The 25,033-nt window shown below is 50.5% G+C and overlaps 1 protein-coding gene across 1 annotated transcript; it reads left to right on the top strand.

Moving 5' to 3' along the window:
* Window positions 1–287: 287 nt before the first annotated feature.
* Window positions 288–24,987, top strand: LOC140900976 (adhesion G protein-coupled receptor E3). Its single transcript, XM_078849701.1, has 16 exons — window positions 288–354; window positions 2,244–2,321; window positions 8,113–9,342; window positions 10,368–10,444; window positions 10,797–10,886; window positions 11,422–11,605; window positions 12,584–12,700; window positions 13,602–13,801; window positions 15,034–15,204; window positions 18,125–18,319; window positions 19,034–19,269; window positions 19,981–20,047; window positions 22,185–22,276; window positions 23,435–23,603; window positions 23,713–23,817; window positions 24,601–24,987. Exons 1-16 carry the CDS (start codon window positions 324–326, stop codon window positions 24,634–24,636), a joined length of 3,078 nt encoding a protein of 1,025 aa, XP_078705827.1. The 5' UTR covers window positions 288–323; the 3' UTR covers window positions 24,637–24,987.
* Window positions 24,988–25,033: the final 46 nt, after the last annotated feature.

Below are 25,033 nucleotides of genomic sequence, written 5' to 3'. Positions count from 1 at the left end.
CTTCTGTTTTACTGGCTGGCTGAGAGTCACGTCTGACTGCGGAGTTGACCCTCTGGCTTCCCCAGGAGCCCCGCCCGAGTGGACTCGCTGTGGGAAGCGCACGGAGGGGCAGTGGTCAGACCCAGGAAGGTGGAAGTTGTGTGAGCTGTGTGTCTTGAAGACAGTCTGCTCACAGAAAGGAGACTTCCCCAGACACCAGAGATAAGGGGAGTAAAGAGGAAGTTGCTGTGAACGAGTTTGTGTCAGTTCTGCTTGTGGGTTTGTTTCGGGTTAATAAGGAAGGTGCCAGGGTCAGAATCCCAGAGCTTGTCTTCTGAGCAGCCATGGCACGCCGAGGCTTCGCGTTTCCTCCAAGTAAGTAGAACCGAGTTAGTGATGACAGAGCCGTGGTGTATGGGAGAGTGTGGCAGGCAAGCCGCTATCCGCTGGATAGCTGGGAGTAGCCAGCTGGCAACTTATTGGAGATGCCAGGGAGGGGAAGTTAGAAGGGTTCTGTCCTGAAGTACTTCGGAGGTTCCCTGGCCTATCAGGGTACATCTACACAGCCTGTGGCAGGGACCCTCCAAGCCCACCTTGACAGACTCAGGCTTTTGCTACCATGATAAAAAGAGCGGTGTCGTCAGCACTTTTAAGTTGTGGTTTGGACCAGCTGAGGCCCATTCCTTTCCCTAGACTTCAGAGCCTGACCTCCAGTCCAAGCCACCCACAACTTAGAAGCTCTGTGTACTCAGCTACTTTTAGCACAGGAGCCCAAGCCCGACTCTGTCGAGCTGGGTTCTGAGCCCTGCTGCTGCAGTCTGCTGCGCGGTGTAGATGTACATTCTGTTACTAGCTGGGCTTCACAGGTGGACAGAGAGCAGCTGCAGCACCAACTCTTGGCTAAACAGATTAGCAAGATACATGCTCTCCTGCAAACTTATGGTGCATCTTGCCCCTCTCTAGGGCGTGTGTTTGTTTCCTTGCTGAGCATTGGGCATGCTGACCCATGAGGAACAGATGGGAGAAGGTTATATCTGACAGAACCCAAATGACAAGGGCAAAGGGGGAAAGCCCGGTGTGGTGATTGTGTGAATTTTGGTAATGATTTATGATTCCTGTGCATGCTTCAGTTTCCCTCCGGCCTTTGCATTTCTGTGCATTGAGCGTAAAGGGATATGATGTGGTATTTGACTCAACAGTCTGGCTGGAGACCAGAGTCATTAACAAACTAAGTAAAGAAAATTTACACCTGTGAATGGAGGGTCTGGAAAAGTCAGCGGAAACCCCAGTGGCCAGGACATTCACTCCTTGTGACCCACAGCTGAGAGGAAGGAGATTTCCTGGAGGCTTGCAGGGCAGCAAACCAAATGCACTGAGTGGGAGAACAAAGGGGAAAGATGACAGTGGGCTGGATTTAGAGCTGAGCTTTCAGAGACACAGGAAACACACCTGGAACTAAAGGAACAGAGACGGTGAGAAAGTGCCAAGATGGTTTGTTCCTACAGCAGCCTGGCTCATGGGAGCCCTGGCATTGGTCAGCATGGCCCATGTCTTAACCTGTGCCTCTCTATGCTAAAGTCAGGACTGTTGGATTCTGTAGGCCAGGTGGCTAATACATTCTTAGCTTGTTTTGAAAAGGCTGCCTGACATTACTGAAAATACTCACTGAGAGCATTGTTCCCTGAAGGAGTAAAGAACAAACCTCGCACTGGAGTCTGGCTCTGCTGGACTTACTACTGGGAGCCATGGAAAATGATGGGGATTGCTGGCACCCAAAGGCCTAGCTTTGGAGGCCACGGGTCTGCCCCTGTGGAACTGTGTAGGTCCTTGGGGCCCAGCACACTACAGGGATCTCTCCAAAGGGACTGGTTACAGGCTGTGTCATAGACCAGACCCTGTGACTCCCTGACACCCTGCCTCAGGCCATTGAGAAGCTACTCAGACTCCAGCTTCCCAGCTGCCTCCTACAGGGCATCAGAGGATGAGACTAGAATGGAAAAATCCAGTGTCTACCTTCCATTCTCCCCACATCAATGAGGTCCAATGCCCTGATCCTATTTCTGATCTCCTAAGTCCCAGGATAAATCCAGGATAATGCCAATAAAAGTAAATCAATGGAGTCATTCCAAATTGACACCAGTATAACTGAGATTAGGGTCAGACTCATACAAAGGTGCTTAGACTCCTTTAATTAGTAATGTCTCCCTGTGTTGTTTATTGCCATATCTTAGATTTTAAACAAATTTTGTTCATCTTCTCTCAAGTGTTTTTCCTCCTTGGACTGTTCTGGTTTCTACCACCAGCAAGCGCCCAGACGACAAACAGAATTGGTAAATTCTCAGGTTCGTGAAACATAATGCCTTGTGTAACGTTTCTGTGCCCATAATAAGTGAGTATCATATAGAGTGTCTGCCATGAAGCTGGTATTGGCTTGGCAGCTCTCAGCAGCATTCTCTGGACTCTGATGTGGGGGTTCACTGCATCTGGGTCATTAGGCGCAGCGGAATGCCCAGAGGGGTGGGTCCACCTCAGGTTCTAAACAGACCCTGAAGGGAAAACCCAGAATTTTGAGAACAGGGAAGATTGGGTGTCAGGGATAATTCCTCCTTCTCTGTGTTCGTTTATTCATTCACTCCCTCTTTCTCCCTCTGTCACTCCTTAGGGTATTCTAGTTTTAGTCTGCTCACACTCTGTCCCATGGTGGACAAGAACCTCTTTCTGCTTCCATGTCCCACTGAGAGGTCTTTTAATAGTGTCACTAGGCCATACTGAAAAGCCAGAGGTGGGCCCAGAAAGCGGTAGCTGGTGACTTCCTATACTGGACTGCAGTCCCTGGAAGTCTGTCAGAAAGGAGCGAGGGAGAATGAAGTAGCAGTAACTCTGGATCTGTCGTTTTGGCAGCTTCCTCTTTAAGGAGCTGTGAGTATTACAGAATTGCAAATGAAAATTGAGATCCTGATCAATTTCATGTAGAAACTAGAAGCGCGGGGAAATTCTTATTGCCAAGAAGGCCAGTGGCACATTGGGCTGTATTAGTGGGAGCATTGTCAGCAGATTGAGCGAAGTGATTATTCCCCTCTATTCAGCACTGGTGAGGCCACACATAGAATATCAGGGTTGGAAGGGACCTCAAGAGGTCATCTAGTCCAACCTCCTGCTCAAAGCAGGACCAATCCCCAACTAAATCATCCCAGCCAGGGCTTTGTCAAGCCTGACCCTTAAAAATCTCTTAGGAAGGAGATTCCATCACCTCCCTAGGTAATGCATTGCCGTGCTTCACCACTCTCCTAGTGAAACAGTGTTTCCTAATATCCAACCTACACCTCCCCCACTGCAACCTGAGACCATTACTCCTCATTCTGTCATCTGGTACCACTGAGAACAGTCTAGATCTATTCTCTTTGGAACCCCCTTTCAGGTAGTTAAAAGCAGCTATCAAATCCCCCTCATTCTTCTCTTCTGCAGACTAAATAATCCCAGTTCCCTCAGCCTCTTCTCATAACTCACGTGCTCCATAGAACCATAGAACCATAGAATATCAGAGTTGGAAGGGACCTCAGGAGGTCATCTAGTCCAACCCCCTGCTCAAAGCAGGACCAGTCCCCAACTAAATCATCCTAGCCAGGGCTTTGTCAAGCCTGACCTTAAAAATATCTAAGGAAGGAGATTCCACCACCTCCCTCGGCAACGCATTCCAGTGTTTCACCACCCTCCTAGTGAAAAAGTTTTTCCTAATATCCAACCTAAACCTCCCCCACTGCAACTTGAGACCGTTACTCCTTGTTCTGTCATCAGCTACCACTGAGAACACTCTAGATCCATCCTCTTTGGAACCCCCTTTCAGGTAGTTGAAAGCAGCTATCAAATCCCCCCTCATTCTTCTCTTCTGCAGACTAAACAGTCCCAGTTCCCTCAGCATCTCCTCATAAGTCATGTGTTCCAGTCCCCTAATCATTTTTGTTGCCCTCCGCTGGACGTTTTCCAATTTTTCCACATCCTTCTTGTAGTGTGGGGCCCAAAACTGGACATAGTACTCCAGATGAAGCCTCACCAATGTCGAATAGAGGGGAACCATCACCAGCCCCCTAATCATCTTTGTTGCCCTCCGCTGGACTCTTCCCAATTTTTCGACATCCTTCTTGTAGTGTGGGGTCCAAACTGGACACAGTACTCCCGATGAGGTCTCACCAATGCCGAATAGAGGGGAACGATCACGTTCCTTGATCTGCTGGCAATGTTCCTACTTATACAGCCCAAAATGCCATTAGCCGTCTTGGCAACAAGGGCACACTGTTGATTCCTATAAAGCTTCTCATCCACCGTAACGCCTCAGTCCTTTTCTGCAGAACTGCTGCCTAGCCGCTTGGTCCCTAGTCTGTAGCGGTGCATGGGATTCTTCCGTCCTAAGTGCAGGACTCTGCACTTGTCCTTGTTGAACCTCATCAGATTTCTTTTGGCCCAATCCTCTAATTTGTCTAGGTCCCTCTGTATCCTATCCCTGTCCTCCAGCGTATCTACCACTCCTCACAGTTTAGTGTCATCTGCAAACTTGCTGAGGGTACAATCCACACCATCCTCCAGATCATTAATGAAGATATTGAACAAAACCAGCCCCAGGACTGACCCTTGGGGCACTCCACTTGATACCGGCTGCCAACTAGACATGGAGCCATTCATCACTACCTGTTGAGCTCGAGGATCGAGCCAGCTTTCTATCCCCCTTATAGTCCATTCATCCAGCCCATACTTCTTTAACTTGCTGGAAAGAATACTGTGTGAGACCGTGTCAAAAACTTTGCTAAAGTCAAGGAATAACATCTGGAGTATTGCAATTTTGGTCCCCCCACTACAGAAGGGATGTGGACACATTGAAGAGAGTCCAGTGGAGTGCAATGAAAATAATTAAGGGGCTGGGGCACATGACTTACGAGGAGAGGCTGAGGGAACTGGGGTTAATTTAGTCTGCAGAAGAGAAGAGTGAGGGGGGATTTGATAGCAGCCTTCAACTACTTGAAGGGGGGGTTCCAAAGAGGATGGAGCTCGGCTGTTCTCAGTGATGGCAGATGACAGGAAAAGGAGCAATGGTCTCAAGTTGCAGTGGGGGAGGTGTACATTGGATTTTAGGAAACACTATTTCACCAGGAGGGTGGTGAAGCACTGGAATGGGTTCCCTAGGGAGGTGGTGGAATCTCCATCCTTAGAGGTTTTTAAGGCCTGGCTTGACAAGCCCTGGCTGGGATAGTTTAGTTGGTGTTGGTCCTGCTTTGAGCAGGGGATTGGTCTAGCCCAATGCTTCTCAAGCAATCTGATGTGGGGGACAGGCAATTTTTTTTTCAAATGTGCGTGCAGACCGGCAGCCGATGGCTTGCAGATCAGCGCGGGTCCACGGACCACCACTTTGAGTAGCACTGGTCTAGATGACCAACTGAGGTCTCTTCCAACCCTAATATTCTATGATTCTATGATCCTACAAATGGAGCTAAATCCTGAGAGGCATTGAGGACCGGCAGCCAGGGCCGGCCCTAGACCAAATGGGGTGCACACCCTTCCATTTGTTAAACCTTTATATACCTTATTTTTGATTGCATTTGTAGTCCATTTCATGACTTTGATGCACGATTTGTATGCATGATTTATCCCTGTCTCATGAGATTAACAGTTGATACTAGGGTTGCCAGGCATCCGGTTTTCAACTGAAACGCCCAGTCGAAAATGGGCCCTGGCGGCTCCGGACAGCACCACTCACTGCGCCATTAAAAGTCAGGTCGGTGGTGCAGTGAGGCTATGGCAGGCTCCCTGCCTGCCCTGGCTTTGCGTAGCTCTCCGGAAGCAGCCAGCACGTCCAGCCCCTAGGCTCAGCGGTGATCAGAGAAGCTCCAAGTGCTGCCGCTGCTCCCAGGGCCAGCTCCGCAGCTCCCATTGGCTGGGAACTGTGGCCAATGGGAGCTGTGGAGTCAGCGCCTGTGGGCATGGGCAGTGCACACTACACAGAGCCACCTGGCTGCTCCTCTGCCTAGGGGGCAGAACATGCCGGCCACTTCTGGGAGAAGTGTGGAGCCAGGGCAGGAAGGGAGCCTGCCTTAGCCCTGCTGCATCACCAACTAGGAGCTGCCTGAGGTAATTGCCGCCCAGCCAGAGCCCCCACCCTGAACCCCCTACCCTAGGTTGGAACCTCATCCTGCACCCAAACTCACTCCCAGACCCCACACCCCTACCTGCACTCCAACCGCCTGCCGCAGGTCAGAACCCAATTCTGCACCCTAATTCCCTCCCAGACCCTGCACCCTCACCTGCATCCCAAATCCTTGCCCCAGGTTGGAACCCCCTCCCATACCCAAACTCCATCCCAGAGCCTGCACCCCCAGATGGAGCCCTCACCCCCTCCCACAACTCAACCCTCTGCCCCAGCCTAGTGAAATTGAGGGAGGGAGGCAGAGAGCGACCAATGGAGGGAGGGAGGCTGGAGTGAGTGGGGGGCAGGGCCTTGGAGAAGTGGCGGGGCCTTGGGGAAGAGGGCAGGGGCCAGGGTGTTTGGTTTTATGAAAAATGAATCCACATACGGAATACATGAAACATTTTACTTCAAACATTCTGTTTTCCCTTTTGTTGCTAACAACAAAAACAGCACCCCGAGCCCAGGGCCCCCCAAACCTGGCACCACTGATGGTTGCCTGGGTCACCTGCCCCTAAATCCAGCCCTGCCGCCAGCTCCCATTCAGGCTAAGAATGATGGGCCTCATTCTCTTCTCATGTACATCAATGTAAATCAGGAGAAATGCACTGAAATCAATGGCGGTCATATGGTGTAAGGGACAGGGGAAGGAGGCTCAGCATTTCACAATATCTTCCCTCACTGATCGTATTAAAGGGGCTGAAGCTAGACAGCCAGATTCTCAGCTAGTGGAAATTTGAGAAGCTATATTACGTTTGGCCTTAATTTTCTTTCAACTCAGGACAGAGAGAGAGCTCTGGGAGTGAGGATAAAATGTTTATTGGGAGATACAATGTTTCTGGATCTCTCTATAAAGAGCCAAGTTGGATGTCAGCTGGGGGGTGATGGGCAGAATCCTCATCTGTTGTAAATCAGCAAAGGTCTGTTGTAGTCAGTGGTGCTACACTGATTTACACTGTCTGAAGATCTGGCCCTATATAACTAAAAGGGAAGTAAAGGAAACTGATTAAATGAAACTTTTATTGAACTTTTTAAATTGTAATTTTATTAATCTGTTTCTTATGTGTGTTTAATGAAGGGTTCTCTCTCTCTCTCTCTTTCTGTATATATATATTTAACGGTGGTGGTCACAACAGGAGACGGTGCCAGCGATAACTTGACACAAGACCCAAACCACACTTATGGGTTTAATGTTGTAACAGTACAAAAGGGTTTTATTATCACCTGAGCCAAATAGGCCCAAGGCACCTACCCTTCTCAACACAACAGAATATGGTTCTATAGTTTTTAACGCTTAGAGCACAAGAGACTGAGAGTAGGAAACCTGGATTCTATTCTTAGTTCTACTGCTGATTTGTGGGGTTACTTTGAGCAAGCTCCTAATCCTCTCTGTGCCTTAGTTTTCCGCTCAGTGCAATGGGGACAGTAATATTGACCCATCTCCTGGTGGGACTGAGAATTATTGAATGTCTGTCTGTAAAGTGTTTGAAGCTTAGACAGGAGGTGCTAGGGAAGGGGAAACAATTATTCTTAGAGCTGAGTCCAAATCATTAAGTGTGCATTTGGATCTGACATTTTTCTGTGTTTCCATGAGTGTTTGGATCCAGGATTCTGGTTCTCAACAATTATAGAGATCAGGGACATTCATGGAGTTCTGATCCAGATTGGAACATTCCCCGAAGTCATGTTTGGTTCCCAAGTCTTTGTTGGGTTCTAAGCTGTCTAAGTTGTCCTTGTTCATTATTTAAAATAATGTGTACTATTAATAAAAATTATTTTAATTTAGATTAAAAATATAATGGGAAAAATTTCTAGCTGCATTAAGATTTTCAGGCTCCGTTTCTTTTTACTGGGTCTTAATTTTTGACCTGAACAAAGTTGATCCAGTCCCTTTTACTCTATCCACCTCTTGACAGTATCTCTCTCTACCTCCAATGTTTTATTGCTATTTTTCCTTGCAGGCACATGTCAGACTGAGACTCTGGGAAGAGAATTCATCACCTCCTACATGGAGGACTGTGGGAACTCGAGTCAATTTGAAGTGCAAATTACTGGCTACTTTGCCTTCACTTCAGTGTCTGTTTCCATCCCCAATTGCAAGGGTGACAGGGCAAGGTTTGAGAATAAGACTATGGTAAATCAGGGAGAGATGGTGCGGGTCAGGCTACCAGAGTCAGTGGGAATTAACGGCAGTGACGTGGTCTCCAAGGTGGTCCTAGTCAAGGCTGACAAAGATATCTCGGTAGTGTCTGTCAGCAACAAGCATGTGAGCCCTGAGATCACTGTGCTGTATCCTGTCTCCAGCTTGGGAAATGAACACTATGTAGTGACTCCCTCTACGGAATCCTTCGATAGTTACCCAGAGTTCTCTATTATAACGTACCAGGAGCCCAACTCCGTGGAGGTCCATGTGAAAGGCAAGTTACATTACCTAACACAGGTCCACACCACTGGCAGCAAACTGAAATTTAAGCCCTTCAGTTTCCATGTCATCCAGTTACAAGGCATAGAAGATCTGTCTGGCACCAGGATTGTCTCAGAAAAGCCAGTGGCCGTCTTGGTTGGCCAGGTGTGTTTTTGTAATAGCACAAAATGCAACCACGTCTTTGAGCAGCTCCTACCAGTCTGCAGCTGGGGAACAACATACATCATTCCTCCCTTACCCTGGCAGAAAAAAGATGGCATAGTCTATATCACTGCTTCCCAGAGCATGACTGTGTTGTATCAACGAGGAGACCAGCAAGAGAATGTTACTCTAACAGGAGGCAATGTATTCCAACTTCCTGTCAAGCCCTCAATCCCAGTCTACATCTCTGCTAACGTGGGCATCCAGGTGGTGTTCTACAGCCTGGGCGCAGCTATCCCTAATTCCTCCCACGCCTTCCTGATGAATGTTCCAGATGTTGCCAGTTACTGCCTGATGTATTCTATAAATGAGCAGGAGGGCTTTGAGAACTTTGCCTTGATGGTGGCCAATAGATCAGAGACTGGTGCCATCATCTTAGACAATCAGCCTCTAAAGGATGTGAAGTGGAACCCAGTCCCTGGCACTGAGTTCGTTTGGGGCATGCGTACGCTTGGACCTGCCATGAGATCCCATGCTGTGGAACATGCCAGCTCTCCATTCGCACTCCTGAGTGTTGGCACTGCTGCCATGGACAGCTATGGGATTCCGGGTTCCTGCAGGAAGAGTGAGTAGCCTGGGTTTTAAATCTATTTTGGCAATGTAAGGCTTTTAGTGTAACTGAGGCCTGCTCAACACCTAAAACTTCAGTCAATCATAAGGCAGCCTAAGCCTCAGGGTAGGCAACACAAGGTCAACAGAAGACTTCTTCTCTTGTCCTAGCTACCACCTCTGAGAGGCGGATTTACTACAGCAATGGAAGAACCCTTCCATCACCATCGTCAGTGTCTACACTACAGTGACACAGCTGCAGCTGCACCACTTTAGCGTTCCTACTGTAGACATACCTTGATGAGAGTCAGGCCTTTTAGAAGTACAAGAGCAGGGTTAGAACAGTTCTTGGGAAGGGAAACTTCTTGAGTATTGATGTAACAACTGTCTTCTTGGTAACCCCAAGGATCAAACCCAGGACCTTGTAAATCCATGACCCACTCCTGATTGAGCTAAGAGACAAACTCCCATAGCTAGGAGCTGTAGCAGAACCAGACCTTTGGTGGAGCAGCCCCAGAGGACACATAAGACACACTGATCAATGAGACACACAGACAAAGCTTAAGTGAGTATTAACCAGGTGATGTGTGGACACACGCCAGGCTTTTAGGGCTGAATGTATTGCTAACTGATTATAAACTCAGTTGAAAGTTGTCAGACAGGGCTAAAGGGATCAATGGAGCTAAAGGGAGAAAACACCTGCTGGGTTTCAGGAGATCATCAACTTTGTATTCTGGAAGGAAGAAAGGATGGCCTTTGTGGTTAAAATGCTAGGCTTGGACTCAGTTGATCAAGCTTCCATTTCCAGCTCCGTCATAGAGTTTGTGTGAGTGTGGTCTTAGGTGTGTCACTTTGGCCAAGATTTTCAAAATCGCCTTGTGATTTTGCTTGCCTAACCTGACACCTTAAAGGGTGAGTGCTCAGCACTTTTGAAAGTCAGGGCCCTTTTAAGTTGTCTGAAATCACGAGACACTTTTGAAAACCTTAGCCCTGCAGATGTTGACTTGATGTAATTGTCCGTGCCTCTCTTTGTGTTGCTAGATGTTACCTTTAAATGCCAGACTGAGACTCAACAGATAAGAGAGCAGTTGAAGAAGTGCAGAGATGTCTTTCAGCAGGTATGTGTAAGGGGTTTATTTGGGCTTTGAGGGTTTTCACAAAGAGTACACAGAAAACTTTGAGCCTGAGGATTCTCTGCTTATCCAAGGTTTACCACTGACTTCAGTGGGAGCAGAATCAGTCCAACACAAAGTGCTTTTGAAAACTCAACCTTCAATACTATGTGAAATATCAGCATGTCTGTGGGCTTCAGCACACTTAGCCTTAACATGTATAATCTGTGGACATTGTAGTGGGACAGCCAGCCAACCACAGGTCAAAGCAAGATCACGATGAGGAACCATTTACCTTAATTTTGGGTGGCCTTTCCATGCTTGTAGAAATAACCCATTTCCTCTGATTGTTCTGCAGGGCAACACCAGTGAATTTTGCTCCTTCATGAATTCAACCTTAGTGAATTTGGAGTCCATGTGTGCAGAGGGCAGAGCAGCATCGCTGGAGGTTAGAGGTTCTGCCCCTACGTGGGTGGGCGCTCCATGGCCAAATGCCCTGCGCATTGGTATAGCCCTCTCACTTTGGGGGAAATTGTAGCTGCTCTTCAGAAAAGGGGTGTGTGTGCGCATGTGCATGATCTCTAGCTGAAGTGGCAGGGGATCTGGGTTCTGTCCCCACTGGTCCTAGGAGGATCCAAATTGCTTCCGGGGGCAATACAGAGAGAACCGAGATGTCTGCTGATTGGTTGTAATGTTCTCTGGCACCTACACTGAAGGGACCAGGGATGAGGAGCGAATGACACACGGTGTTAGACGTACCCTGGCTTCAGGTTACTGTGAAGTCCTGAGCAAGCCTCAGTAGCCTCACTCGCTCAGTAAAGGGCTCCCTCTTTGAGAAAGCTGCAGTCCCTCTGAGTGGGAAGGTCACTATGAACCTGTATGTCCCTAAGAGGGTCATTGTTCCCCTGGGAGTCTGAAGAATGTGTCTCATGAACCACTGAAATCCTCCGTCCTTCTCAGGGTGTTTCCTTTCCCAATCCCAGGAAGTTGCTCGCCCCTTTGGTTCCTTGCTGAATAGCTCCATCCTCAGTGCTGGTGGGACTGAGAGCAAGAGGGAGGTGGCCTCCGCCGTGACCTTCCTCCTGCAGAGTGTGGAATTGGCTGCACTGACGGTTGCTTTGCGGTCTCCGGAGTCTAAGACCCAGAACGTGACAACAGAGTTTATGGGTGAGGAGGATGAGAGGCTCCCACATCGCCTCGTGGCAGCTGTGAGATGGGGGTTATACACTTTTCAGTGCAGAACACCACTGCAGCCTCACTGCCCCTCTCTCAGGGTTTAAAACCCAGCCCTGGGCGGCAGGTGAATGAGCCACTGAGAGACGTTAACCATTGAGAGAAACTAGCCCCAGGCCCCTCCCTCTCTGCCCAAGGCCCATCCCCTCCTCTTCCATCCCCCATCTTCCACTAGAGCCCAGAGAAACCTGCCTTGCACCCCGCACTACCCCAGACCCGGAGCGTCCGATGGGTACTGCAGCCAGAGAACCCCCAGCCGTAGAGTGCTGGGCAGCCGGAGCATCCCCAACTCCAGCGCCGGGCAGATGGGCAGACAGCATGACGTGGCATGGCCCCAGCCCCAGCGCCCCCAGCCCTGGGCCTTGTGAGCACCTGCCTGCCCCAGCCTGCCTGCCCCAGCCTCTCAGCCATGGAAGAGTCGGAAGGGAACTGGAAGTAGGCAGGAGGGAGCCTGGGGGCAAAGCATGGGCTGGGCCATGCCAGGCTGTTTGGGGAGGCACAGCCTTCCCCAGCCTATGCTACCCGCCACCCATAAACCCAGCCCTGGGGCTTTGCAGCAATGGCAGCTGCCTGAGAGGGGTTTAAAAGCAATGCCAATCTTCTGTTGCCACAGGCAGCTGCCATTAGTTCCTCCTTTCACTCCCTGCCCCAGCAATACCCCTTCTTGCTGCTTCCCCTGCTAAAGCGCAGAGGTGAGGCAGCAGGGAGAAGTTGCCTTCTGCCTCTTGGCACAGTGGCATCTTCATGGGGGCGCAGGCATGATGGATCACAGAAGGTCAGCCAGAGGGGCTCAGGGAAACGCAGAGAGATGGAGGTGAGGAGGAAGGGGGAGGGGTGGTGGGATTCAGAAATAGTGGAGCTCCAAACCTGCCTTGCCCTTGCAGCAAGAAGCATTGCCATTTCCCTCCCCAGCTATCAAGACGCTCCTCGTCCGAGCTGCAAGTTGCCGTGATGAGGTCTTCAGGCTGAGAGGTCAGAAGGAGACAATGGACATTTACTGCAATGCCGTCACCAGAGCAGACACAAAAGGTACCATCCTGGTGCTTCCCAGGCACTCACCCCTTTAGATACCAAACCCCGGCCCTAGTTCTCCCCTTCCTCTCGCCCCATGCTGGCTTGCTTGCCTTTGTTATCCTGACACTAGTGTGGACCTTGTTGGCTGAGCCAGTGTTTCTCAGGCCGTTGAGCTGTGCAGAGCCCTTCATTCCTGGCTGTCCCTCAGCATGAAAATCAACCCATGTGGGGCAGGGAGGAGAGAGAAGCTTTGATGGGCATATGAATTGGTCCAGAGAATGGAAAGATCAGAGATCCGTTGGCCCAACACATGATGTCCTGATGATGAGCCCAGCTTGGCCCCAGGTTGACATGTGTGACTTCCTGGAATGGAACCAGGATAATATTGACCAATTTTACTCCAATTTTCAGGCCAGTATGATGTAACTGGGGCTGGTTCTTAATTCTTTAGCCCTAGGGAAAGCTCCTCACTAACCATCCCCTCTGCCTCTCCTAACCAAGAAAAACTATGGCTTCACCTCAGTGCCTTTCACCTAGGGCTGTGTACCGAGCTGGATAATGTGTAGTATGGGGGTATGATTTCTAACGAGCACTAACTAACTGTGCATTAATTGGTCTGTATAGACCCTACTAGTGTGCACTAAAGGTTCCCTAGTGTGCTTTAATGTATGTTAGTGCACTTTAGGAATCACACTCCTATCGTGCACGCCAGATGTTTCCAACACAGAAGTGCTTCTGTGGAAGAAGAGGGAGGAGGCAACATATTCCAGTGGTTAAAGCTCAAAATGCTAGCCAGGACTCCTGGGTTCTTTTCCCAGCTCTGCCCCAGACTCGCTGTGACCTTTGGCACGTGGATTGCTCTTTCTTTGTCTCAGTGTCCCTGTCTCTATGATGAGGCATCATTTCATGTTTTCAGATCCTTGGGCTGTTGCTTTTATTTCTTACTCCACCCTGGACTCCATCATTAACACGACATTACTTGATGAGGGAGATCTAATGGCTGATGAGAAATTGAGGAATTTTCACCTGAATTCCAGGGTGGTGAGTGGGGCTATCGGAGATGGGAGGCCCATGAACCTCTCCAGACCTGTGAATTTCACCCTGCGCCATAGACAGGTGAGTGTAGATCCTTTTACTTTGCTGTGTGCCCAGGACTCCAGCTGGTCACTTGAAAGGTGCGTGTTCTGTAGGGCATTTGAGTTCTGCTGCCTTTCTGGACTGAGAAACAGTTATCTGAGAAAGAGAGGGAGCTTCTTCAGTCCTGACGCTGGGGAGGACATTACATAGCTTTCACTCCAGGCCTGACTGGGTTACGATTAATCATGTAAAATGCTCAGGAATAACAATTGTGCCTGGCTCACCCCTTAGAGCAGGAATAAATGGAAGGCAATTCCCTATAGCAGTGGTCCCCAAAGTTTTGAGGGTCTCACCCCCCCCGACCCCATTCACAGCTCTTCCCCTGAGCCAGGGCCAGGAGCGGGGCCATGGCTCGGGGGCAGGAGCAAAGGACACAGACAGGGGTAAGGGGGCCAAGGCTGGGACTGCAGCTGGTGGTGGGTCTGGGTCTGGAAGCAGGGCCAGAGCCGTGGCCGGGAGCTGAGGCTGGGAGCAGGAATGGAGCAGGAGCCAGGCTGCGGTGGGGGCCAGCAGCTGAGTCCATGGCGAGGTGCGGCTCCACTCCCAGCCCCGCCCCTTCCCCCAGCCTGGGCCGGGAATGGAGCTGCAAGAGGCTGGGGCTGGGAGAGGAGCCATGCTGAAGCTGGGGACGGTGCCAGACCTGGGGCTGGAAGTCAGGGATGCGACTACTGGTGGGACCAGAGCAGAGCTCAGGGTGGGGAGGGGCTGGGTGGTGCTCCCTCTCTGCTCCCCATGGGGGCTGACCCAGGACCTGTCATGTCCCTCCAAAGGGGGGCGCACCCCACAGTTTGGGGACCTCTGCCCTATAGACAGAAGAGTTCAGGGAAACGGCATGAGATGGTGCCGTCTTTGACAAAGTAATGAACTTGCTAGAGTGCATGTGGGTATTTGTGGGCGGGTGTGTGAATGCCTTTTAACGGCTCAAATCAAAACTTCACAATTGTGTGTCATAGACCCCACAGTGCCCAGAGTTAAGGGAATTACCACTTTAGCTCTGGGGTCAGGGACTTGTGCTATTGGAGCGGGAGGATCTCGCTTGTATTTCCACTGCCAATGGGAAGTCCCAAATGGCTTTTACGTGCAGCACAATGAGAGTCATGAAGCCATTGATGACTTCAGGTTTATTATTGTCTATTAGAAACGTGTGACAAAAGAAACAGTATTCTCCCCATGACCCAGTGAGGATAATGATGGGGTGTTTTGGTTTCCAGGCAAAGAAAGAAGAGGAAGAGACTCGCTGCGTTCACTGGAAATTCATCCTTGGGAAAGGCACCTGGGCTGAGGATGGCTGCAAAAGTCTCCAGACGAACAGCACTCACACCATCTGCAGCTGTGACCATCTCTCCAGCTTCGCACTACTGATGGGTCCCACCGGAGTGGAGGTCAGTGTCAGACTCAGTGTCAGACTCAGATCAAAGGGCTGAACTCTGAGCTCCTTACTTGGACAAAATCAGTGGGAATTTTGCCTGAATGACCGCTGAGTAGGAACCTCAGGGTATAATCTGTGGCCATACAGGATGCGTGGGGTTTTGATCTGAGGTGCCTAGAGTAGCCCACACTGAAAATGCCAAGGTCACGGCAGGCTGCAAAAAGGAGAGCAGATTTCCCCAAAACTGCTGGTTAACACTGTAGTTTGAATCACCAACCAGTCACAATCTGTGCTCCAGATCCCCAACACTGGTTATTGAGAAGCTGAAAAAAAAAAATCACACAGCCCCCTTTATTGCATTCCATGCTGCCAGTCAATCTTTTAGTATCTAAAACTAAAGGTTTTTGTTATAAATGAAAAGAAAAGAAAGAGAAGAGAGTTGTTAAATGATCAAAGCAATCCGATACATATGACTTCAAGGTCCATATATCAGGTTCTTAGCAGCGATGGTGAGTTTGCTGGCTTGTAAAGTCCCTCTGGAACACATCCAAAGCTTAGATGGGTCTATCAGACCTTTGTTCAAAGCTTCAGTTTGTCGAGAAGTTACTCCAGAGGTGAGAAGCAGGATTGAAGACAAAATGGAGCTGATGCAGCTGCCTTTTTCTTTCCTTTTCCATGTGGCTTGTACTTCCCCTGTCTGAAACACAAGCTCACAGCACATGGGCATGGAAAGGTACTTGGAGTCCCCTGTTCATAGGCATGTCCCTACATATCCTGCTGACTCTTGGGCATAGCCCCTGGCTTCTCTCAATGCGTTCATTCTAGAGCTCAGTGATTCTCAAACTTTAGGAACCTGTGGACCCCCATTTTGATTTAAAATTTTTTGCAGACCTTAAACCCCCTGCTCAGCCCCAGGCCCCACCCCCATTCCATCTATTCCCCTAAGGCCCCACCCCACGTCTTCCTTCCCCTGGTCCACCCCTGCTCCTCCTCTTCCCTGTGTCTGCCCCCTCCCCTGAGCGTCCCCCATGCCCACTCCTTCCCCTCCCTCCCAGTGCCTCCTGAACGCTGCTGAACAGCAGTTCTCCGGCATGCAGAAGGCACTGGGAGGGAGGTGGAGGACTTGGTCAGCAGGATCTTCGGACCCCCTGGCGTGGCCTCGCGGACCCCCGTTTGAGAAACGCTGGTATGTTACACCAATAAAAATGATACCAACAGGATCTTGTGAGAGGGACAAGGCAAATTGCCACGTTTATTGTAAATACAACAAAATATTCCTATATGCAATTTCTATATAGATCCAATCACACACACAGACATTCACACACAGGTTCTACATAAAGGCTGTTATAGTTACCCGCCTAGATGTTGCTCATGCCAAGCCACTGGCCAGGTGGCCTGGACACGAGAGTGGAGCCGAGTCGTTGTCAGATGCGCATCCGATGCTCCTGGAGGGTGGTCGTAGAACCAGACTCAAAGAACACATGAAGTATGGGCGGGGCCACAGGGAGAAGAGGTGGGCTGGGGAGCTACCCTGGGAAAGTACGAGATTAAATCTGGGAAAGTACCAGATTTAAGATGGATTCCAGTATCATGTGACATACTCTCCATTCTTCCAGCGCTGGCCCGCACGTACCCGGAAAGTTTGCAAATAAACAGATTTCAGAGTAACAGCCGTGTTAGTCTGTATTCGCAAAAAGAAAAGGAGGACTTGTGGCACCTGAGAGACTAACCAATTTATTTGAGCATAAGCTTTTGTGAGCTACAGCTCACTTCAACGGATGCATCCGATGAAGTGAGCTGTAGCTCACGAAAGCTTATGCTCAAATAAATTGGTTAGTCTCTAAGGTGCCACAAGTCCTCCTTTTCTTTTTGCGAATACAGACTAACACGGCTGTTACTCTGAAATGTGTACATCAGTGATACAAGTTTATATCTGATTCTCCTAACTCCAAACATAGAAATAATACATGCAAACAAAGGGGATGAACACACTCAGTAGATCCTAAGCTTTGTAATGATACCTTACAAGAGACCTTTTGCGTAAAGCATATTTCAGAAACATCATAGTGACACTCATAAGCATATTTTCATAAAACATTATGGAGTGCAACGTCACGCGCACATTCTGCGTAGGGAGAGGGTACGGGGGTCTCTGTGGGGAACTGTGACTCTCCACCTCCGTGAGGCGGGCCGGGTGGCTCAGTATCCTTGCTGCCTCGTCCTTCTCCCCCCACCCACAGCTTGACTGTGAACCATGGATAACTAATCTCTGGGAACGATTTTCCAACCAGTTATGCACCCACCTAAAAGTGTCTCCATCTAGGTTGTATTTGCCTAGTTTGTTTATGGGAAGTCTCAGAAGCCTTAGGGCTTGTCTACACTGGCAATTTATGGCGCTGAAACTTTCTTGCTCAGGGGTGTGAAAAAACACCCCCTGGAACACAGCAAGTTTCAGCGCTATAAAGCGCCAGTGAAGCAGTGCACCAGGTAGCTACGCCTCTCGTGGAGGTGGGTTTTTTAAAGTGCTGGGAGAACTCTCTCCCAGCGCTCTGCTGCGACTACACAAGCCGCGGTAAAGCGCCACGATGGCAGCACTTTAGCATTGCCAGTGTAGACGAGCCCTTGCTAAAGTCAAGAAATACCACATCTACCTTGTCACCACCATCCACAAGGCTTGTTACCCTGTCAAAGAAAGCTGTTAGGCTGGCTTGACATGATTTATTCTTGACAAATCCATGCTGACTGTTATTTATCACCTTTTTATCTTCTAGGTGTTTGTAAACTGATTGCTTAATTATTTGCTCCATTATCGTTCCGGATACGGAAGTTAAGCTGACTTTTCTGTAATTCCCTGGGGTGTCCTTACTTCCCTTTATTTCCCATGTAGCATCACAGGGCTCACTGGTGAGTCTCCCTTTGCTGTGTTACAGGAGAGTTATCCACTGACCGTCGTCACCTACGTGGGACTGACCTTCTCCCTGCTGTGCCTCCTCCTCGCCATCCTCACCTTCCTCCTTTGCCGCTCCATCCGCAATGTCAGCACCTCCCTCCACCTGCAGCTCTGCCTCTGCCTCTTCCTGGCCGACCTGCTCTTCCTCACCACGGTGACCCGCACCCGCAGTCAGGTCTGTTACCCACTTTTATTCTTGGTTTAAAATTGAGCTGTGTCCAGATCCTCTGTCAGCATTTCTAACGCTCCCCTCACTCCAGCACCTTTTTATACCCTCAGCTGGGTGGTAACATTTATTCCATGCTCTTTAGTCCCACAGAAATAATTATTTACTCCCCTCCAAAAGAAATCTCTCTGGGTGAAACCAGTCCTTCCCTTTCCCTTGTGGGCTCCATCCTTCATCAGACAAAGGAACCTCGATTTCCAGAGTCACAGTCCCCTGCCTGTCCTCTCTGCCCCCACACTGATGGGCAGATGCAAGGCACCTATATCTTGAAGCAGGTACAGAGAAGAGAACCGACACCCTCCAGGTCTCTCCCTATTATGAGGACCGGGAACTTGTTTATGTCCCTGCTCCCTATCCTAGGATTCCTCACAGTATCCAACAATTTCCACGATTCATTTGGGAACTACAACCCCCAGAAACCATCTTTTCTGAGTGGAGATCAGGACCAGCCTGGACTCTGAATGATTGAAAGGGCCAGCCAGCTTGCCCTTAGACAAGCTCCTGTAGACTGAAGAATTTATTGTCCCTGGGAGAGAGCCGTAACTGGAGACATGTGTTAATAAAAAGCCCTATATGATCCTCACAGAAGTCCCCCCACCTCCAAATTCAGTGTTTCCCTTCCCAGAAGCAGTGTCCCAGAGCTCTCTCTCGTCCTGTCCTCAGGTGGTGTGTGCTGTCATTGCTGGCTTCTTACACTACCTCTTCCTGGCCGGCTTCACCTGGATGTTCCTGGAGGGGCTGCACCTCTTCCTCACCGTCCGGAACCTGAAGGTCGTGAATTACACCAGCGCCAGCCGGTTCAAGAAGAGATTTATGTACCCGTTCGGCTACGGATTCCCAGCCCTGGTGGTGGCTATTTCTGCAGCGGTGAATCCTGGAGGCTATGGAACTTCCAAATAGTAAGTGCAGTGCCCATCCCGAAGGGGAGCAGGGATGTGGCTTCCATGTGGTTGTCTGGCTCACCCCAGGTCTGACTTGAACCGAGATTTTCCTGCCTGGGAGCTGACTGTGACACTGAGCTGCCCTGAGCGCTGTAGTTGAGTTTCCCACCTGTCAGACATCTACACTCCTCGCCCCACTGATGATGCGGAAGAACAAGCCAGAAAGATCCCAGCTTGACTCCCAGCTCCCAGGCTGGATTTGTGGCATTGGTGGGTAGGAAACAAATGCACCTTCCTACTGTGGGCAAATCCCTGAGGATCCCCTCTCTCAAGTGAGCGACTCCACTAAAACAGGGCATGGCAGATTCTAGACACCCCAGGCTAGATCTTCAGCTGGTGTAAATCAGGGTAGCTTCACTTCCTTCAGTGCAGCTAGGCACATATACATCCGCTGCATGTCTGGCCCTCCCTCAATACTGCGCCCATCCACCAGAAAGGGTCATTTGAGGAGGTGGAAGAGGAAGTGGAGGCTGAAAGCAGGAGATGCTGAGGTAGATGGGGAGGGCTGTTAGCCTGCCGCCCGCAGGAGAGTCGGCCATGTCACAGGCTGGCTGAGATCCATCTTGCTTTTGAGAGCCAGCTGCCCTGTGACACCCTCTCTCTGCCTGCGGTGCTGAAAAAGGGTCGTAATCCCATTAAAGTCGCCTTCTTCTTGCTCCCTGCCTGTAGCTGCTGGCTCAGCCTGGAGAGAGGATTTCATTGGAGCTTCCTGGGACCAGTCTGTGCCATAATCCTGGTGGGTACCTCACAGAACCACAGGGCCCCATTTTCCTCTCTCCTCTGCAACCCTGTGGAGTCCTGTGGAGCCAAGAGAGGAATATCTCCCAGAGAATTTAAGATGAAAGAGTCCAAGAAGATCCCATTTCATTCCTCCCTCTTTGGCCAGTGCAGGATTTCCCACTAACAGAATAGCCTACGTTCTATGGAGGCAGTCCGGGCGAATGGGTCGGGCACTGGGTTGTGAGTCAGGGGACCTGACTCTGCCACTGGCCTGCTGTGTTAACTTGGGAAGTAGCTTCCCCTTGCTGTACCTCTGTTTCTCCTCCTACCCTTTGTCTGTCTTGCTCATAGGCACCGAAAAAAATAGCGGATGCTCAGCACCCACTGGCAGCCAGCTCCCCACTGCCAGCGGCCGTGCGGATCAACTCCTCCCCCTCCATCCCAGCGCCTCCCGCAGTCAGCTGTTCTGTGGTGTGCAGGACGCGCGGTGTGGGAGGGGGTGGAACTGGGTGGGAAGAGGTGGGGTGGGGGTGGGAAGAGGCAGGTCTCACAGAGTCCCCGGGCGATGCTCTGGAACTGCTCCCTACGAAGCCAGTCAGGACTCTGGGGAAGTCTCTTTTCTGTGAGCAGCCTGTCTTCAGGACACACAGCCCACACAGCTTCCACCTTCCTGGGTCTGACCTCAGAGCATTCAGCATCCTCTGCCCCTCCGTGCGCTTCCTACAGCGAGTCCACCCAGGCAGGGCTCCTGGAGAAGCCAGAGGGTCAACTCCGCAGTCAGACGTGACTCTCAGCCAGCCAGTAAAACAGAAGGTTTATTAGACAACTGGAACATGGTCTGAGACAGAGCTTGTAGATACAGAGAACAGGACCACTCAGCTGGGTCCATTTTGGGGGGCAGTGAGCCAGACAACCATGTCTGCACTTCACTCCATGGCCCCAGCCAGCCCTAAACTGAAACTCTCTCCAGCCCCTCCTCCCCTGGGTTTTGTCCTGATCTCTTTGTCTCCAACCCTTTAGCTCTCACCTTCCAGGGGGGAAGGGCCCAGGCCACCAGTTGCCAGGAAACAGGGTGTTGGCCATTCTCTGTGTCCAGACCCCTGCACACACCTGCCCTCTAGGGCTCTGCAACGATCATATACCCTTATCCCACCACCGAGATACTTAAGAACTGCATAGGGGAAACTGAGGCACCCCCACAATATTCAGAGGAACCATTAAGAACAGTCCCACTTCGTCACATCTCTCCCCCTTTCAAGACCGAACTGAGTGGGGTCACTTTAGCTGGTGACCTGGGGAAGTTCTAACCCACCAATGTTCCCATAGATGCCCCAGCACCACTTGGAGAAGGAGTGGGGTGGGGGCGGGGCTTGGGGTGGGGTGGGGGGTTGAGTGGCCCAGAGGAAGCCGGTCTCTGTGGTCTTGCTTAGTTATTTTGCAAACAAATGCTCCAGGACAGGGGCTGTTCCTTTCTAGGTGTGAGTACAGAACCCAGTGCCGTCTCAGTTGGAGCCTCTAGGTGCTACCACAATATGATTAATTATAATATGTCATTACTCATGCAATGCTGCCATGGAAGCAAGTGGGACCTCTGCCGGAATGAGGATAGTTTTGTCCCGTGCCTTGTCCAGCCTGGCTGGTAAATAACCCAAGTGATGGGGGAAGGGAAGGTGGCTGCTGCATGGGGAGTTTGGGGAAGGAAGGGAACATGTGTTGTAAGAGATAAAGGTAGCAAATGTCCTTGCAGATTCCTCCCCATCTCAGGCAGCAGGTTAAGAATTAATTTCAGTCTCAGAATTGAAGGGAATCCTCTATAGACAGGATCTAGAAGCTTTGGGCCAAATCACACAGCTCTAAATCCGGAATAACTGTAGACCCCACTGGAATCAGTGGAGTCACTCCAGATTCAGATAAGAGCAGAATGTGGCCCTCTGGCTGTATGATCACATGTGATGCATTGCAGCCCTGCCTTTGCCAACTGTTCCCTGCATGGCCTGGGACCAAGATCTGGTAGCGAATGGTATATGACCCACCTTGACGAGCAGTCACTGGTCTGCAGCAGTCTGATCCCATAGGATTCTTCTGTGCCTCAGGCAGAGAGACTGGCCTTGGCTAGCATGTTTTACAAGGAATATTTCATGCTGTTTCCACAGATAAATTTAACATTTTTTATTGCAACCCTCTGGATCCTGAGAGACAAACTCTCCTCCCTTAATGAAGATGTGTCCACTCTCAAAGACACCAGGTAGGACAGCACTATATCTACTAGAATAGGGGTGGGCAAATTTTTGGCTCGAGGGCCACATCCGCGTGGGGAAATTGCATGCAGGGCCATGAAAGTAGGGCTGGAACAGGGGCTTGGGGTGCGGGAGGGAGTGTAGGGTGTGGGAGGGGCTAAGGGCAAGGGGTTGGGGGGGGAGGAGGGAGTGGCAGAGTGTGGGAAAGAGCTCATGGCAGGGGTGTAGGGAGGGGTCCAGAGTGGGGGAGGGGGCTCAGGGAAGGGAGTCAAAATGTGGGTTACAGGAGGGGTTCGGTGTGCAGGCTCTGGCCCGGCGCCACTTACCTGGAGTGGCTCCAGGGTGGCAGTGGGGCTCAGGCAGGCTCCCTGCCTGCCCGCCCTGGCCCTGCACCGCTCCCGGAAGTGACCGGCGCCACATTCCTGCGGCCCCTGGGAGATGGGGGGCGAGGGCTCCGTGCGCTGCCCTCGTCTGCGGGTTCTTCCCCCGAAACTCCCATTGGCCGTGTTTCCTTGTTCCTGGCCAATGGGAGCTGTGGGGGGAGGGGGTGGGGGGAAGGGGTAGAGGAGCGGTGTTGGCAGGCGAGGGCAGTGTGCGGAGCCCTCTCCTCTCCCCATGCCCATGCCTAGTGCTGTGTAAGGAGAAATGCAAGTCTGTGCTGATAGTGAGAGCTGGGCCATGTGCTACTTAGGGAGGAAACTCATCTCTTTTCCCTGTGGCTGTGGATACTGTCGAGGTAAAGTGCCATCCATTGAGGAGGAAGGCAAGTGTGGCTTGCTGTTGCTCTGTAGCAACCCCTCTGTCTATCTGTGGACCAACATAGATGGGTTCCCGAGAGCCCAATATCCTGTTCCCTCTTGATTGTCACATTGCCAGGGCCTGATGTGAAGGGATTAAAAACAAAACCGTAATGAGAGGTTGAACTATTTGCTTTGGAAGAGCCACCTGTGGGAGGTTAAGGTGTGTGTGTGTGGGAGAGATGGTTGGGCACAATATTGTATTTTGGATTCATAGGCGTAAGTTGCCATTGTGTTCATCTTGACAGTACCCCTAAGTCACAGTAAAGCGGGTGCCAGCTGTTTCGCCCCACACTGCCCGCAGCCCCCTGACTCAGTCACTCACCAGAGGATCGTTATAATGGGATCTCTCCATCTGCCTTTATCCAGACTACTGACTTTTAAAGCTATCGCCCAGCTATTCATTCTGGGCTGCACATGGAGTCTTGGTATCTTCCAAGTTGGCTCAGCAAAAATGGTCATGGCGTATTTATTCAACATTGTCAACAGCCTGCAGGGAGCCTTCATCTTCCTGGTGCACTGTCTCCTCAATCGCCAGGTAACGCCCATGGCATGTCATCAGCCACCCAGTGACTTCACGGGACTAGCAGTGGCCTGTCTGAGGGTGTTAGTTACATGATGTAGTGACCATGTCCCTTATTCTCCAGGTGAGAGAGGAGTACAGGAGGTGGATTAAAGGCACAAGAAAACCCAGCCCCACAACTCAAACGTTTAGTCCGTCTGTGTCCACTGTCACAACCGGCACCAAGATGGTAAGAGATCCTCTATTCTGTTCCAATATCAGCATCCAAAAGTCGCATCCATCTGGGTCTGTCAGAGCTGCTGAGATGCCTTGTCCCCTGAGTGACACGTGCTTGTTTTAACCCATCTGAGAACGGCACTGGGAGTCTTAGTGAAATTCAATTGCATCCAAATCAAGGGGGAATCCCAGGTCTCCTAGAACCCAGCACAGAACTCCTCTTTTCTTGCGCACCTCCACATTCCCTTTCCTTTGCTTCTTTGCAAGCTCCATGCATCACTCAATGTGGAATGGGCTGGGATACAAATTCAGGTAATTATCCAATTGGGGAAGTTTGCAAACCAAAACCTGGGTGGAAATCTTCCCAGTGTAGATGGGCCAGACCAATGAAGAGTTAGCACTGGATGGAATTTCCTCTGGCTCTTCTACTGGGAAAGGATCCAGAAGCTTTGTCTGGAGTGAAAAGTGGAGACTTATATCTGGGAAAATCTCCCTGCTCCAGTCCCAGCATGAGACGCCACAACCTTTGTCTGGAAGTACACATTTCTGGTTTATTTAGAGCAGCCTCTATTAAGCGCTACTTTATGGCTTACCTGTGCATGGGTTGGGGAAGGGAGTGGGCTTTGTCTTCACTTGTTTAGTTATTTTCCTGCACGTGATGTCACTTCAGTGGAGGCTGGCTGAATTTTGCAGACTCTGCGCTATTCCTGAATGAGGACCCAGTCCTGATCCCATTGAAGTTGACTGGAGTTTTCCCATGGGATTGGCACTCAATGTATATTTGTTTTGCTGGCAGGTGAGTTGGGGAGAGCCCTCCACTTCATCTCCATGAAACAATCATCTCTCCAACCAACAATGTTTATCGTACAGCCGGCTTTGCTGTGCCAGCGGGGCAGTTGCCGTTCTTCATCCCAACTACATACAAAACCTGGAAGGGGAAGCGGGATTGGACAAAATCCTCTCTCTAATCCAAATCCAAAACTCCTACTGAATTCAAAGGCCACCCTAGGGTTTTAGCTGGGTGTGTCTCCCACATTTAAAGGGCCAGATCCCAGGTCAGAGAGCAGTTATTTCTTAGGGAAAGCATGTGGGGGAGTTGGGGGGTGGGAGGCGATTTGCAGAGGCCTCGCGTGCTGTGTGTGTGAGCTAGCTCTGCTGTTTCACTGTAATGCGTAAATAATAAAATAACCTGCTTATGGAGCTTGGTTGCTTCTTTGGTTTGAGGGTTT

The sequence above is a fragment of the Lepidochelys kempii genome, chromosome 20, assembly GCF_965140285.1.
Source record: "Lepidochelys kempii isolate rLepKem1 chromosome 20, rLepKem1.hap1, whole genome shotgun sequence".
Classification (NCBI taxonomy): domain Eukaryota; kingdom Metazoa; phylum Chordata; order Testudines; family Cheloniidae; genus Lepidochelys; species Lepidochelys kempii.
Note: the sequence above shows the minus strand (reverse complement) of the source record. Positions and strands in the feature narration are given on the sequence as shown.

Coding starts and splice junctions, on each gene's coding strand:
- LOC140900976 (XM_078849701.1), top strand. CDS start 324: ATGGCACGCCGAGGCTTCGCGTTTCCTCCAA. Junction 12,701..13,601: donor CACCAGAGCAGACACAAAAG/GTACCATCCTGG, acceptor TCATGTTTTCAG/ATCCTTGGGCTGTTGCTTTT. Junction 19,270..19,980: donor GGCTATGGAACTTCCAAATA/GTAAGTGCAGTG, acceptor CCCTGCCTGTAG/CTGCTGGCTCAGCCTGGAGA.